Here is a 13,997-nt window from a genome sequence, read left to right as displayed (position 1 = left end):
TTTAACCCCTCGCCCGTGTGTAGAAGCAAAGATCCGGTTTGATCGGCCATATTGGCTGCAACAAGAGTCAATTGTGGACTCGCGAGGAGCGTGGGTCGCCGGGCTGACCCGATCGGGACACATCGGGACAGCTTTTTTCGCCGATTCGCCACCCTTCGGGACCACTCGGCTAACTGTTCACCGATCGACACGGTATCGCCTTGTTTATTCGTGCGACAAGACCGATCGATTAAACGCCGAGTGTAATTGACGAGTTGACCGTGAAAGCGCCCCCTTTCGAATCAACGGACGTCGGCTCGGTGAAAAGCGCGAACGCGCACCTCGAGATCGATTAGGCTCGCTCGCTTCCCCTTCTTCGAAACTTTATCGCTTTTTCGCGAATCAAGGCACACGCGTCACGTGGGAACAAGTAATTTCACGTGACATTCTCAGAGTGACTGCAGATTTCCGAATATATTATTTCCTCTGTATGTGTAACGCGGATAGCACACGATTTCGCGTGACGCGAATCGCATTCTGCAGCGTCGAAAAGAACGATCGCTTCTCTCGAGATACATTCCGACAATTCGAAACGCATGGCAAAGAGGCTCCGAACGATTGCGTAACGTTTTCGAGAGGGGAAAGAAGCCTGAAAATCCGCAAGACCTTCGCGCGACCCGTTCCCAAGATCCATATGCAATTCGAGGCTTAGAATACGTGAGACGCCGGCGAGGTGCAGCGTCGTTCTCCTTTAAAGTTTCTGCACGTGCAGTCTCGCGAGGATCCACGGTGTCGGGAAATCAAGTTCAATGGCGTCGCGTCGGCCGGGCATCGAACGGCCACGTTTTCGCATTGCACGCCGCGATCTCTCTCGATCGTTCCACAGGTTTTGTTCGTCCGATCGAACGAACGGTTCTCCCGAGGAATTCCATGAAAATCTTGCGCGCCGTCTTTTCCGATCGCGACAATAGAGAGTTATGAATCGCGCGTGGAAAGTCCGTTCCACGAACTCCGTTGCTCGTATTGTCATTGTGGTCACCTCTGTCTCTTATGTTCATTATTTTACGTAACCGAGTTTCTATATCGAAACTTAATACATTGATTATAGTAGATCGAATCTCCTCGTCGTACAGGCTGCTTCAAACACCGTTACCCTCGACCGCCGGGCACGGACGCGATACCCCCGGCCGAGAAACCAAAGACGAACCGTACGAAACCGTTTGAAACCGTTTCGAACCGTTCGTTCTTTCCCTCCGCTTTTTCGGACGAATTATCGCTATCCGAACGGAATCGCGCGACATCCTTTCCCCTCGCGCTGGTAAATGTGAACTCGCCAAGAGGATGTTTACGGACCTCGTTCTGCCACCCGGACCCCGTATCTCCTCGGATTTTTTCGCGAGGTTCGCCCCCACAAGTTGATTCTCGCAGACACGCGACGCAAAAATCATTCGCCTGACGTCGTTCGCGTGACGTCTTCGTTTGAAGGCGAGCCGAATCAACGCCGACGAGATCGCAAAAATGTCGATTAATCTCGCCGGCGAAGCGAGACGAATTCCAATCGTTTATTAGCTGTGGAAATGAGGTCTTTCCAGGCATAATTTACACCGTTTAATGGAAATTGTCGTAAAGATGGCGTCATTAAGCGTCTGCAATTAACCCGTAACGGTCCGGAAGTATTTCAAGTTTACTTCCCACCAGGTCCAAGCTACTTTTCATACGAAGAGAAACTGTGGACTCAACATTTTTATTGCGGGTACCCATAAGTAATCAATTATTTTGAAATCTAAAACAAACTTTGTAGTAAATTCAAGTTTTTGTTTCTTGATTTATTATATAATCTCCATCGTTATCAAGGACAGTTTGCTATCTTTCCTGCAAATTTTCAATACCCCTCTTATAGAAATCCAGGGCTCGTCAAGCAAAATATGACTCAAGGTGCTTCCTGACATCTTCTACAGAATGTTTTATTTCTTAAATAATGCTCCAGAGATCTGAAAAGATCAGAGGGAGCAATATCCGGTGAGTACGGGGGTGCGGTAAAACTTCCCATTGCAATTCTTTGATTTTTTCCTGAGTGAGTTTCGCTGTATGGAGCCGGGCATTGTCAATTTGCAGTATTACACCTTTTCTGTGGACTAAAGATGCCCTCTTTTTCAATAGTTCTGAATACAGCCGTGGTAATTGCTGACAATACAACTCAGCGGTAACTGTTTCTCCAGGTTTCAACAACTCAAAGTGAATTATGCCACGACAGTCCCACCAAGTGCACAGTAACACCTTCCCAAGTGATAAGCTAGGTTTAGGGGTTGATATTGCGGTTTGATTTGCAGAAGGCCATTGCTTCGAACGCTTTATGTTATCACAAAGAATCCATTTTTCATCTCCGGTAACGATTCTACTAAGAAATGGATCTCTACGAAATCTGGATAACAATGAAGTGCAAATTGATCGACGAATATTCTCGTTGGTCTCAGATAATTGATGCGGTACCCATATTCCTTGCCTATATGCCTTTCTCATTTCGTGTAGGTGCCTTTGTATAGTTGACCATGTGGACCCAAGGCTTCTCGATAATTCTTGTATACTTAATTTTGAATCAGCTTCCACTAGAGATTTTAGGGTGTCATTATCAAATTCAACTGGTCGTTCACTTCGAGGCCTGTCAGAGAGATCATAATCACCAGCAGCAAACCTTCTGCACCAACGTAGACACTGTTGACCTTCAATACATCTCCATAAACATCGAAAATTTTCTTTGTTGTTACCGTTGCATTAAATCCCGTATGAAAATGAAAAAGTATGCAACGACGAATATGATCCTCGGAAGGTACGGACGCCGCCATTTTATTACAGGGTTGTAAACAAAAATTATACTTTTTAGAATATTCTGAACACAGGCTGCTTTAACGAAAACTGTAAAAGAATACGTTTCCTCTTCAACGATCGGTACAGAACTAAAGGCAAAACAAATTCTTTGCAAATAATTGATTACTTATGGGTACCGCTTAGTGTTCCTTCTCGAGAATTCTTTCTCGAGAATTACTCGAGAAATTTTATAATTGATTATTTCTCATTTCTCGAGAAATTGCAGTATTTCTCGAGAAATTTAAATCTAGGAAAATTCTTATGAATCTCATTTATTTTATAACATATTTTCAGAAATGAATTTTCAGTTAACTCAAATTGCATATTACTAATCAATCGCGTACGTATAAGCATATCTACAGGCAACACATCAATGACTACGTACGCATGTTTGCAATGTGAAAATTTATAATAATTGTTGCGAATGCATGTCGGTGTGAGGTAATGCACACCCAAAAGGACACCTAATCTTCAGCAACTTTTGGGTGTTCTGTATACGATAAAGCCAACATCCACACAAAATGAAAGAAATTTTTCTACGGCTACAGATTTTGTTACAAAAAAAAGAGAAGTAGATTGTCTGATTCTACATTAGACGCATCACGCTTCTTAAGAAGTCATTTCAAAACAAAAGCGTAATGTTTCACTTTATAGAAGTTTGGTTTTAAATAAATAAATTTATCGGTTATATTTAGCGTCTATTTTTTCCTTGTTTTTGAAGTTATGCACATATTGAACAGGAATAAACACTGAGTTAAAGTTTTTTGCCCTGTCGATAAATATTATTAACGATATTCCAAATATTATAAGTTTCCCAATATTTTTTTCTTTTATAAAAAATTCTCGAGAATTCTCGAGAAATTTCGAGAAATATAGTCTTATTTCTCATTTCTCGAGAAATGAAAAATGTTGAGATATCAGGAACACTAGTACCGCTAATATATCAAGTATAGAAAGGAAAATATTTATATTTTATCTTTTTTTTTATACGCGTCATTGTACCCAGTAAGTAAAAGTGCCATGCCGCTTATACGGCGACATTGGTCCGTTAAGGGTTAATTTTCTAGTAAAATTTTTATTCCACCCTAACAATTGGAAAGAATTTATTTTTGGTCGCTATCGACGCTTTCCTCGAGCCAGGGTCAACCGGAATGCGTTTTTGCCGTAGAGTATCAACGTCGGGAGCCAAGCGTGTCAATATTTCCGAGCACCCCGTATATAAAAACATCCCCGAAGTAACGCAACACCGTGCGCCTCGTTAAGGGGTTCGAGTAACCCTTGCTGATAGAGGGTAAACCTCTCGTTGCAGCCATCTTCTTCTCGGTGCATATTCATAGTAAGGCTTCCGAGGTTCAACGGGCTGTCCAAGCTCTGTCGAAGCTTGCCTGCGTTTTCCGGGTGCATCGTGTCGACAGATACGGGATTAAAATCCGTCGGTAACCGATCACCGGTGACTCGGTTGCACTTAGGGGAGCCATGCAAGAAGAACGCCTGTTATACGCTCTCGGGACAACGAACTGTTTTCGTGGCGGCTATTGTGGAGAGATCACCGAGGATAAATTGAATGTAGGTCCGTTCGGACGGGGGTTTATTAACATTTTGATAGATAACATTCCGAGATGTGACACCTGGGTCACCGCATCGGCGGCGGTTGTTCGGCCTCGTGTGGGCTCGGCAACACCATGGCGTGGGCGTATCGTGGTTCCCTGGTTGCATTTGTAACGCCAAGTGCTTGTGCCAGGGACTTGCAGTCGCATCTACAGGCTGATTCACGGCGGTGAATTCGATGTTACGAAAGCCGAAAGAAAATCCGAAACTTTCGACACGAGCTAGCCCCGCGTCTTTTATTACGATCACGCGTAATTACTTTCCGGCGGGATTACACAAAGGCGTCGAGAGCAAATTCACTGGTGTAACAGTTGTAAAGTGAGTCACCTGTAAGCACACGAGACTCGGCCTTTATCGCGGCCCGTTTAAAAACGAAAAAGAAAACGGCTCCGAGCTTTATCGCGGGACGCGTCACGCTCTTTATCCTTCAGCGGGCTGCTTGCACTATTATTCATCGTGCGCGCGCGCGCGTGCGCGGTTCCCAGGGTCTAGAGAAACGCAATTCGATTTCTACGACTGCGCCTATTCGATCGCCGGGAAACCGAACAACAAAAATCCTCGGATCATTGTTGTTATTACGGGGACCACGTACGCGTCTAGGAGCTATTCAAACACCCATTTCTGGGGGCCGAAGAAGACAGTGAAAGGTACCATTACGATTCTATGACCGGTGGAAACGCTGCTCGACTCCCGAGTCGCCGGTAACTTGCCAGAATTATTATTACTGTGGACATTACGTGTCCGGGAATCATAGAGACGTCAAATTCCCGGGTCAAAAAGCCAGTGAAAGTTGCCATTGTTATTCCACGGGGGACACAGCCCGACCAGAATTTATCCGAGCCTCGCTGGATACACGAATATTATTTTTCTTGGGGCCGCATTGTCCGGGAAAAGTAGAAATAAGAAATTCTCTCCGATCGAAGCGGGCAGCAACGATTGCAACTGGAGATTCTAAAGCTATGTCCACACTGGAGCGACATCGAGCCTTTTTCTTTTTCAATGAAATAGCCTCCGGTTGCAATTGTGCCCGCCTGCTTCGATCAGAGAATTTCTACCTTTCCCGAACAATCCGGGAGAAAAGCTTTTTATTCGTTGCTGGACGTTGCTTCGGTGTGGGCATAGCTTAACTATTAGCTTCCAACGCAGTTTCCCTTTGATTTCCGAGTACATTTTTAACCCCGTTTCGAGCTCTCCGATCAAAGGGGCCAGAGTTGTTATCCTTGTTGGCCTATGGAAATTTGTCTCCCAATTGTGAGACGTGGAAGATAAAAGACGTGTCTCCCCCGTGGTTTCTCGCGGCGGGTTTACATAGGACCGAGCTCGCGGCGCGAGTAACTCGTGTACGCAAACGTGTCCGAGATCTAGGGACCGGGAAGAGACAACCTGTATATCATAGGCTGGAAACAAGTGGGCGAGATAGATGCGCGCAATCTCTCCCGGTCCCATAGTCCGCGTGCCGGCGCGCGGCGCGGCGTGGCGCGGCGCAATGTATAAGTATGAGCCGCTCGTGTAATAATGCGCCTCTCAGGCGACCGGCCCGGATGTCGGCACAGGATAGACAACGCCTGATATTGTCAACAACCAAGGATCTCTGCCGGTTGCGACTTTTCCGTGTCAACGATCGCTACTGTCGCCCGATCGATCCGATCCTACGCCTCTGTGTAGGATGATCTTTGCGGGACCAGAAATTCCTGGGTCTTGCGACTCAACCCTTTCAAGACCAGCAGAACAGCCTAGTTCTCTCCTTGGAGCAACTTTTTCGGATCTAAAGAGACGTATTCCGGCCTCATGTTCTTCAAAACGCGCTTTATAAATATACACTAACGAGCAAAACTGAGTCTACACTATTTGAAGCAACATAACTTTTTAAAAATTAGATCAAATGACCTGAATTTTATTGAGGAGTTAGAAGGATTAGTTTATTAGACGAGGTGTACAAAATTTTTGAAAAAAGTTTGAATTGGTCGGAATCGCAAAAGAAATAGTAAAAGTTGGTTTTTTCAGTTTTTTTAACTGAGCCTGTATTGAAAATTTAAAGAATGTGTTTGATTCGCCGGAATAAATTATATCCATGCTGAAAATTTCACCGATATTGGTTAATTCGTTTACGAGTTATAAACGCTTAAAAGTGGAAAAATTGCCATTTTTCACGATTTTCGACTTAAAATCGCACTTTTAATCGTTTATAACTCGTAAACGAATTAACCAATATCGGTGATATAATTTATTCAAGCGAATCAAACACATTCTTTAAATTTTCAATACAGGCTCAGATAAAAAAGCTGATAAAATCAACTTTTACCTCTTCCTTCTAACTTCTCAATAAAATTCAAGTCATTTGATCTAATTTTTAAAAAGTTATGTTGCTTCAAATAGTGTAGACTCAGTTTTGCTCGTTAGTGTATATATCTTGTGTGATTTTGATTATTTTCACTTGAAAAAAATCACACGTGTACTTTAACACTGGAACTACCGAGCAATAAATGCGACTGACGTATATTGCTTTGTAACAGTGACAAGACTGTGCCCATTCGGACTTCGTGCAACTTTTATTGTAATGTGTGCTTCAATGAAGAGGTTCGTTAAAAAAATTTCCGATGAAAACATTTTTACAATTTCAGTAATTGTAAAAGAAAAAATTAGGAACCAGTCGTTTTGACTGGTCCGGTAGTTCTAGTGTTAAGCACCAGTAAATGTGTGTGCAAAATCGCAATGCAGAAGGATCGATAGTTTTTCTGCGAAAAAATTCCTGAAAAGGCCTGGTCGAGTTTGAAGATCGTCGACTCCCACTTTGCAAGGAGTCGAAGAATTTTTATTAAAATGGAGAATACTTGAGAAAAGATAGATTCGTGTAGGACCGAAAGGGTTACGCCCACCCATTGTTTCTAGTGCTAGATCGAGCCTGTTTGTGAAATTTTGGGAAATTTTTGCGGCTCGACTGCGTCGCCCATATCCGGGCCAGGCCCATAAAAATCCAGACGGGACGAGAGAGCCGGTTGCTCGATTTTTGGGCGTGTGCACACGGGACGGGCATACACACGTGATACGCAAGCAAGCCTCGTCTCTGTTTCTCCGCGGCGACGACCAGAGACACGCACACAGGTCCGAGGAAAGTACAGGCCTCTCTTTCTCTCTTTCTCTCTCTCTCTCAGCCGTCTCTCTAAGCTGCATCCGGCAGAGCGAGTGTTTTTTGCGCGTCGTATCGCATCCTTAAGTTCGCCACTTGTCCCGCGAGCTGCCGGGACGAGCGTATTCGTGACTGTCGTGCGCGAGCACGAGCATGCAAATGAAAATCGGGAATTTTCACGAGAGTCACGAGCAAAGGCGACGACCAGACCCTCGCGAATCCGCCGCATCCTCTTCGGAAAGCGAAAATTCTGCTTCGAGGCATTCCGCGTAGAGTGCAGTCTAATCATTACTAGACTGCGGATTTCTATGCAAAATCAAAATCGTCGGCATTAATTGCGAGAAACAGTAACCGCATAGACATTCCGTTTCTTCTTCAACACGTTCGGCCCCGCGTCACCCATATGTGGGTAACGGAATTATTTGTGCAGGTTTTAAAATGAATTTTTACGTTGATATATTCATTGTACTAAGCTTGATTAGGATCTGCAACATGCAAGAAAGTTGGAGGATTTCTCAGTATCATACATTTAATTTTTTGCGATTTTTATTTCATTAAATAACTTACTTTGATTTTATGGAATTTTTCGGGTTTCTAGTTGGGCGTTCAAAGCGTTAACACTACACATACTAAGCACAAAACCTATAACAGTGAAATGTCTTTATAGAAGAGAGAAGACTGAATTCACTCGAACTTTGTACGATTTTCATTATGTGCTTAAATAAAGAAGTCAATTCAGTAATTTCCTGTGAAAACGTTTTTATAATTTCAATAATTACTATTTATTACTATTTACCGGTAGTTCGCCAGATGAAGGGAGGGAGCACGAATCGAGGGGAAAAAGTTACCCTCTCTCTCTTTGCCAGTACCGGGTTGGTCACGTGACGTTGGGACACGCATGACAGAGACGGAACACGTCACGTGACCGTGTCGTGGCTGAAGCGTGGGGGAATAGCGCGGTAGAAGTGGAAATTAGAGTGGGGGAACAAGTCTCGATCTGGCGACTATGCCCGGTACGATAACTAGGCACATGATTGCCTAGGATTCTATGCACAATTCGAAAGAACAGGAAATTAACACTAGGTTTACGGAGCATTAAAAGTGAGTATGTTCCATTACTTTACAAAAATAAGAAGAATGTGTCTATCCAAGTTTTCAGCCATTTTTTAAATAATACATGCCTAAGGAGATAAGTTTGTTGAGTAATTCCACGTAGATGGATCTTCACAATCTCAATAATCATAAAGTAAAAATATTAGAACCTAGCGTTGATCTAGCGTTAAAAAATTTTCAAAATGTGGATCTATTATTTCCAAGTTATTCAAGTCATTAGAGAAAGACGGAAATTTCTGCTTGGTTCCTGTGTCTTGTAATCGATGCAGACATTTTTTCCTTTGCATAAAGATCCGCAGACTAGCGAAATCTTTTGCAACGAGAGACAGCTGGTCTCTACAATAGTATCTAGGATGAAGGACAGCACGATTCTGTAGGAGCTCGGAGATAATTATCAGGCTTATCTGGCCGCGCGTAAAAACTCATAAATTCCCGGATCGGGTGCAACGAGTTGAAAAATTACGATATAGATCCGAGATAAGGGAGGCCAGGCCAGGACGTAACGTCACTTTCACGCGTGTATCAGGCTCGCGCGCCTCTGCGCCATAGCTGATCTAGCGGACAAATCGAATCGTAAGAAGTTCACGTTTTCTCTTCCACGTGAAATTCCGTGAAATATAGTACTGTTGCTTTGCCACTCGTGTATCTCGCTTATCTTCGTTCCGACGGGGCTCACGTGTACCCGAGAGAGGTTTCTTTCGTTTCTTTTTTGGTTTTGTTTCGTGTCGCTTGTGGGAGCTAGCTCTCTTCGAAAGGAGAACTCTCGAAAAATCCGGTGTTCGACGACCAAACAGAATCGAATTTTTCCAACGATTTAAACGTCCCGCCCACGAGAGAACACGCGCGCGATTGGGAACCGCTGCGCGCTGTTCAATCTGTCCGATTAATGTTTGCTCGAGCACTCGATCCAGGGACCAACACTTGTGTCAGCGAATATGTATACTGCTGGTGGCGACCTGTCGCACACGGATTTCTACGTTTCCGCGAGCGATTATCTTCCGCGCGCGCGTTTCGGGCAAATTTTTCCGGGAAAACTATCGAACCTTTTGCATTCGTATCTTGCACACGTGTTCATCGGTACTTGAACTAAACGCGTGATTTTTCTTCATGTGAAAATTTTCTTCATTTTCGTTTCGTATACTGAAAGAAAAATCGATTTCCTGAAGACGAAAAAACAGATCAACGTTACCACGGGGAATCCGCTAATGCCTCTCGTCTTGTCGTCGATTCGCTTATTGCGCTCGCGTGCTCGTCTACAAAATGATGTTGACACGCGATAACCGACCGCTCGTTATCTCCCTAGCAAAATGCGACTGTAACACAAGGCATAGAAAATGCAACGATAAACGTATCGGATGATTTTCTTGTTTTTTTTTTTTGCAAAAAGATTTGTATTGTGTCTCGAGTGTTCTTCGATCTTAATTTAAGATAGGCTTTGAGTCACGTGGATTGTAACAATTACGATAACGCGTTCTACGCGTCGTATCGTTCGCGATAATTAATCGACTTTCGCTGTCCCTCTGGTTAGCCTCGGTTTAAATTGGGTGTATTATCCACTCGAGGTAAGACGCGCGAATGCATTAGGCGCAATCATCGCGCGGTCATCGCTCACGAAGCGTTACGATCGCCGCGACAGATACGACAACTTTCGGGAGAACCGTTTTCACAGCCTAAACGTTCCGCCTAATTCTCTCGCGCGTACAATGAACACAAACTGCACGCGACCAACAGATTGCCGCCAATTTTTTCACGCAACCTTCCGCGAAACCAGGTAAAAGCTAGGTGACTTACAAGCTGCTTTATCTCGCGACGCTAAAGACCTTAGGCCAATTCCGTTCAGCTATCGCCCGTGCGGGCAGAGTATTTAGCAACACGGGCATAAGCGAGTTGGCGAGCAACGAACCACGCCTCCTTTCGTTGGTTCAGCCTATGGCAATATTTTTCCCGCTGACGTCACATTGCCCTCGGCTATGCCCGCGGGCATCGGTGGCCGCCCTTGCCCGCCGCGAGGCTCGCTGAACGGTACTGGCCTAGACAGTGAACCTGTTAATGTATGTGGAATTGTAGAAAAACAGTTTGCATCGACTGCAGGGTACTGGGGAAAATATTTGTTGGGTTGTCCGGAAAATTCGTGCCGTTTTTCTGTGGGTGGCATTAGGATAGGTCTGAATATGTCAGAACGATTGAAAACAAATGTGTACATGGTCTAAAAGGTGATATTTCAGGCATTTTTAGAAAAAAGTTTGATTACAGTACATTAATTTTTGTTGGTTTTATATGCTCTTAAATATGGAAGGAAACAGAGTGCATTATAGGCATTCGATGCTTTTTTCTTCCAAAAGTTGTTGGAGCTTGGTTGGGTAAACCAAGGAGAAAGATTATGGAGAAAAATGGCACTTATAATAATTCAATAAATGACTGCTACAATAAAGTACTGCGTTTGAGTTTTCCTTAAAAATCGGCACGAACCATCCGGACAACCCAATACAATTTGGGTAAACATTCGTTTCGACCTTCAGCCATTTTAATAGGTTGATAATAACGTATTGACGCTTTTAAATGCTTTTAATCCTTCCACAGTTTTATATTTCACCAAGCCATTTGCGTTATAAATGTGTCGTGAGGAATATGGAACGAGCCGATCGAACCAACCGCGGCAAAAGTACTGTTTCCGTTTGCGACCTCCGTCCCGAAAACCTACGCCTCATTTGCATTTCCTAGCACTTATTAACATGCAGCCTGTATTTACACGTATTCGCGATAACAGCTTTCCGAGCCACGCAAACGCAGTGGTGGTCAAAGAAAAGGAATGTCACCGTGGATACGCCACGTAATAATAATCGAACATTCTTATGACCACCGCTTTACCGAGAAAAACCTAAAAGCTGTGGCCGATCTATAACCTCGAGCAACAATACCGATGTCTCGAAGCATAACAATCCCCGTACCCCACCATAGAGACCGTGTAGTCTGATCTATGGTGTTCGGCGGTCCCAACTCGTCAAAATAAACACCCTTATTTACATTCGATCTCCGCTTAACCCGCTCGCTTACGAGAAAAAAAAATACAGCCACGTACTTCAGCAATTTGTACTTTTGTAATTTGTTGTTTCTATGAATAACCTGCCGCGTGTATTTACCATTATGCGCGGGCTAGTCTGCACGATTTTTCAATAGAGCAATTTTAAAGAATAGAGTGAGGGACCCAATTACTGTGGGGGTACCAATTACTGTGCCTATGTTAATTACACTTATTTTTAAAGCATAATGAATATTAAAAGAGAGATACATGCCACATATGTTAACTGATAAAAATAGAATTAATTATGAAAATTGAACACCTCTTTTTTAATATTCATTATGCTTTAAAAATAACTATAATTAATATAGGCACAGTATTTGGGCACCATATCCTAGCTGTAATTAATTATTACTAGACTGCGAATTTTATGCATTTATGACAAAAACTAGCTGGTACAATTTAAAACAGTCTAAAAACGTCGATATTCTAATTTATTAAAATTGTCAAAGAAAAAAAAAAAGAAATTTTAATGTCTTCTGCTTCTTGCGATTGATACAAACAATTTTTATTTTGCACAAACGATCCGCGGTCTACTTATTAGCCGCTATGGACTACAGCCAATAATCTTCCAATAATCTTCGTCAAAAGCCAAACATTATAAAATAGTACGTTGTTATCCGATTGAAAGAATTGTACGTGTTGTTTAGAACGTACATAATTTATTGTATGTGCTATGATGTGGAATATACGTGTATAACGCACAATATGTAGATCATAAAATACATATTTGTGTTTGAATGGATTCATTTAAGAGTTATGTATGATACTAGTCATAGCTTGTTATCCGACTGTTATAAAATAGTACGTGCCTCGCATATAATGTGTCAACCCCTTGCACTATGACATCGAACAGAATCAAAATTCTATTTTGTTGTCGTCGATATAATAGCTGTTGGAGAATGTGCGGACATATAATAAATATAAATATTCTCCATCTTCTAGGAAATCATCAACGCTGAAGAAAGAGAATGATTAGAACATCTTCTAGGAAACTATCACCGCAACTGTAACCGTAAAACAACTGACAGTGCAAGGGGTTAACCTTTTTAGTGTCAACCGAAATATACGTATGTCGTCGATACATCGATGATACATCGTCGTTCGGCGATAGAAGGGCTATGGAAGGCAGTTCGGTAATAGCGAGCAGAAAACTATCGGTGCAGCGACAGTGAGAAATAAAAAACGACATGCTGCGTATACGGCAACGATGCAGGGGCCGCAACGGGTAAAAAAGGTACACGGCGCGACGTCTGTTACAGATTAGAAAAGATACTATCGCTCACCGAAGAACTTCTCCCAGCTATCGGACTCGTCCGAATCGACGGCGTTGGTACCCGTGGTCTCGGCGTCGGCTTCACTGCCCATCTCGTTGTAACAAACAAAACACTCGCGATCTTTACCAAACCACCGTGGACACCGAGAGGACACCGGTAGGATTCGTTTTGTCTCACTGCGGAGGAGGAATGGGCACGAGATGTCTCACGGTTCGGGACTTGCGTGGTCGCATTGCGCGCGCGGCAACGGTCCCTGTTCCCGATGTCCCGCTCTGTCCGGCCCGATCTTGATCGAGAGATCACGGGACGAGGAGACGAAACAACACGACGTCCATCCCCTTGGCACGCGGTCGCGAGACGGACTGAGACTCTGAGAGAGCCGGGGGCCGGGAGCCCTCGACCCGACCGACCGTCCCGGCGAGTCAACGAATCGGCAAACAGCTCACCAGCAACAGCGACCCATACCAACGCGCCGCTCGCGCTCGGTCTCCCGTTCCTCGGGTTCGTTGGTTCGTTCTTCGCTCCTCGGCTCCTCTGCTTTTGCCTACCCGATTCTCTGCCTTCTTGGTTCTCTGGCTCCTCAATGCGCCGACTGTGCTCGCCTTCCTCTCCGCAGTCGCCGTTCATGTAAATCGCCGCAACCGCCGCCGCCGCCGCCTGGTCATTGAATTAGGACCGTTCCGATATATTTTTAACCCCTTCGCGGCGCGCTCGTTGTCTTCTTTTTCCACCCGCCGCACAGTGGGCCAGAAGCGCCAAAACGTGGCCCAAAATGCAAAAAATGAATTTCACGTTAGGGGTATGGCTCTTACCGTATTGGATTCTCAGGTAATGACTGTATAAGAAGCCGAAGGTAAAAAGGCCTTACTACTTATACCTGCTAAATGGTGGGAGTACAAATATTCCATACAGTCGTCTCGCAGTTTTCGTGCAGTGAATTACGTTGTGA

The 13,997-nt window shown here is 44.0% G+C and overlaps 1 protein-coding gene across 3 annotated transcripts in view; it reads right to left on the bottom strand.

Annotated features, from left to right (window-relative positions):
* Gefmeso (Guanine nucleotide exchange factor in mesoderm) overlaps positions 1-13,669 on the bottom strand; it is a 67,749-nt gene extending 54,080 nt beyond the window's left edge. For 2 of the 3 annotated variants that reach the window (XM_076787913.1, XM_076787911.1), the window contains exon 1: positions 13,058-13,666. Coding sequence is in view for 2 of the 3 variants with exons in the window: in XM_076787911.1 (XP_076644026.1) it covers positions 13,058-13,139 (82 nt within the window). In the remaining variant the exon portion in view is untranslated. Of the gene's footprint in view, positions 1-13,057 lie in introns of all 3 variants that reach the window. The other variant, XM_076787914.1, reaches the window with a different exon arrangement.
* Between the last annotated feature and the right edge of the window lie 328 nt (positions 13,670-13,997).

The sequence above is a fragment of the Halictus rubicundus genome, chromosome 5 (genome assembly GCF_050948215.1).
Source record: "Halictus rubicundus isolate RS-2024b chromosome 5, iyHalRubi1_principal, whole genome shotgun sequence".
NCBI classification, from domain to species: domain Eukaryota; kingdom Metazoa; phylum Arthropoda; class Insecta; order Hymenoptera; family Halictidae; genus Halictus; species Halictus rubicundus.
Note: the sequence above shows the minus strand (reverse complement) of the source record. Positions and strands in the feature narration are given on the sequence as shown.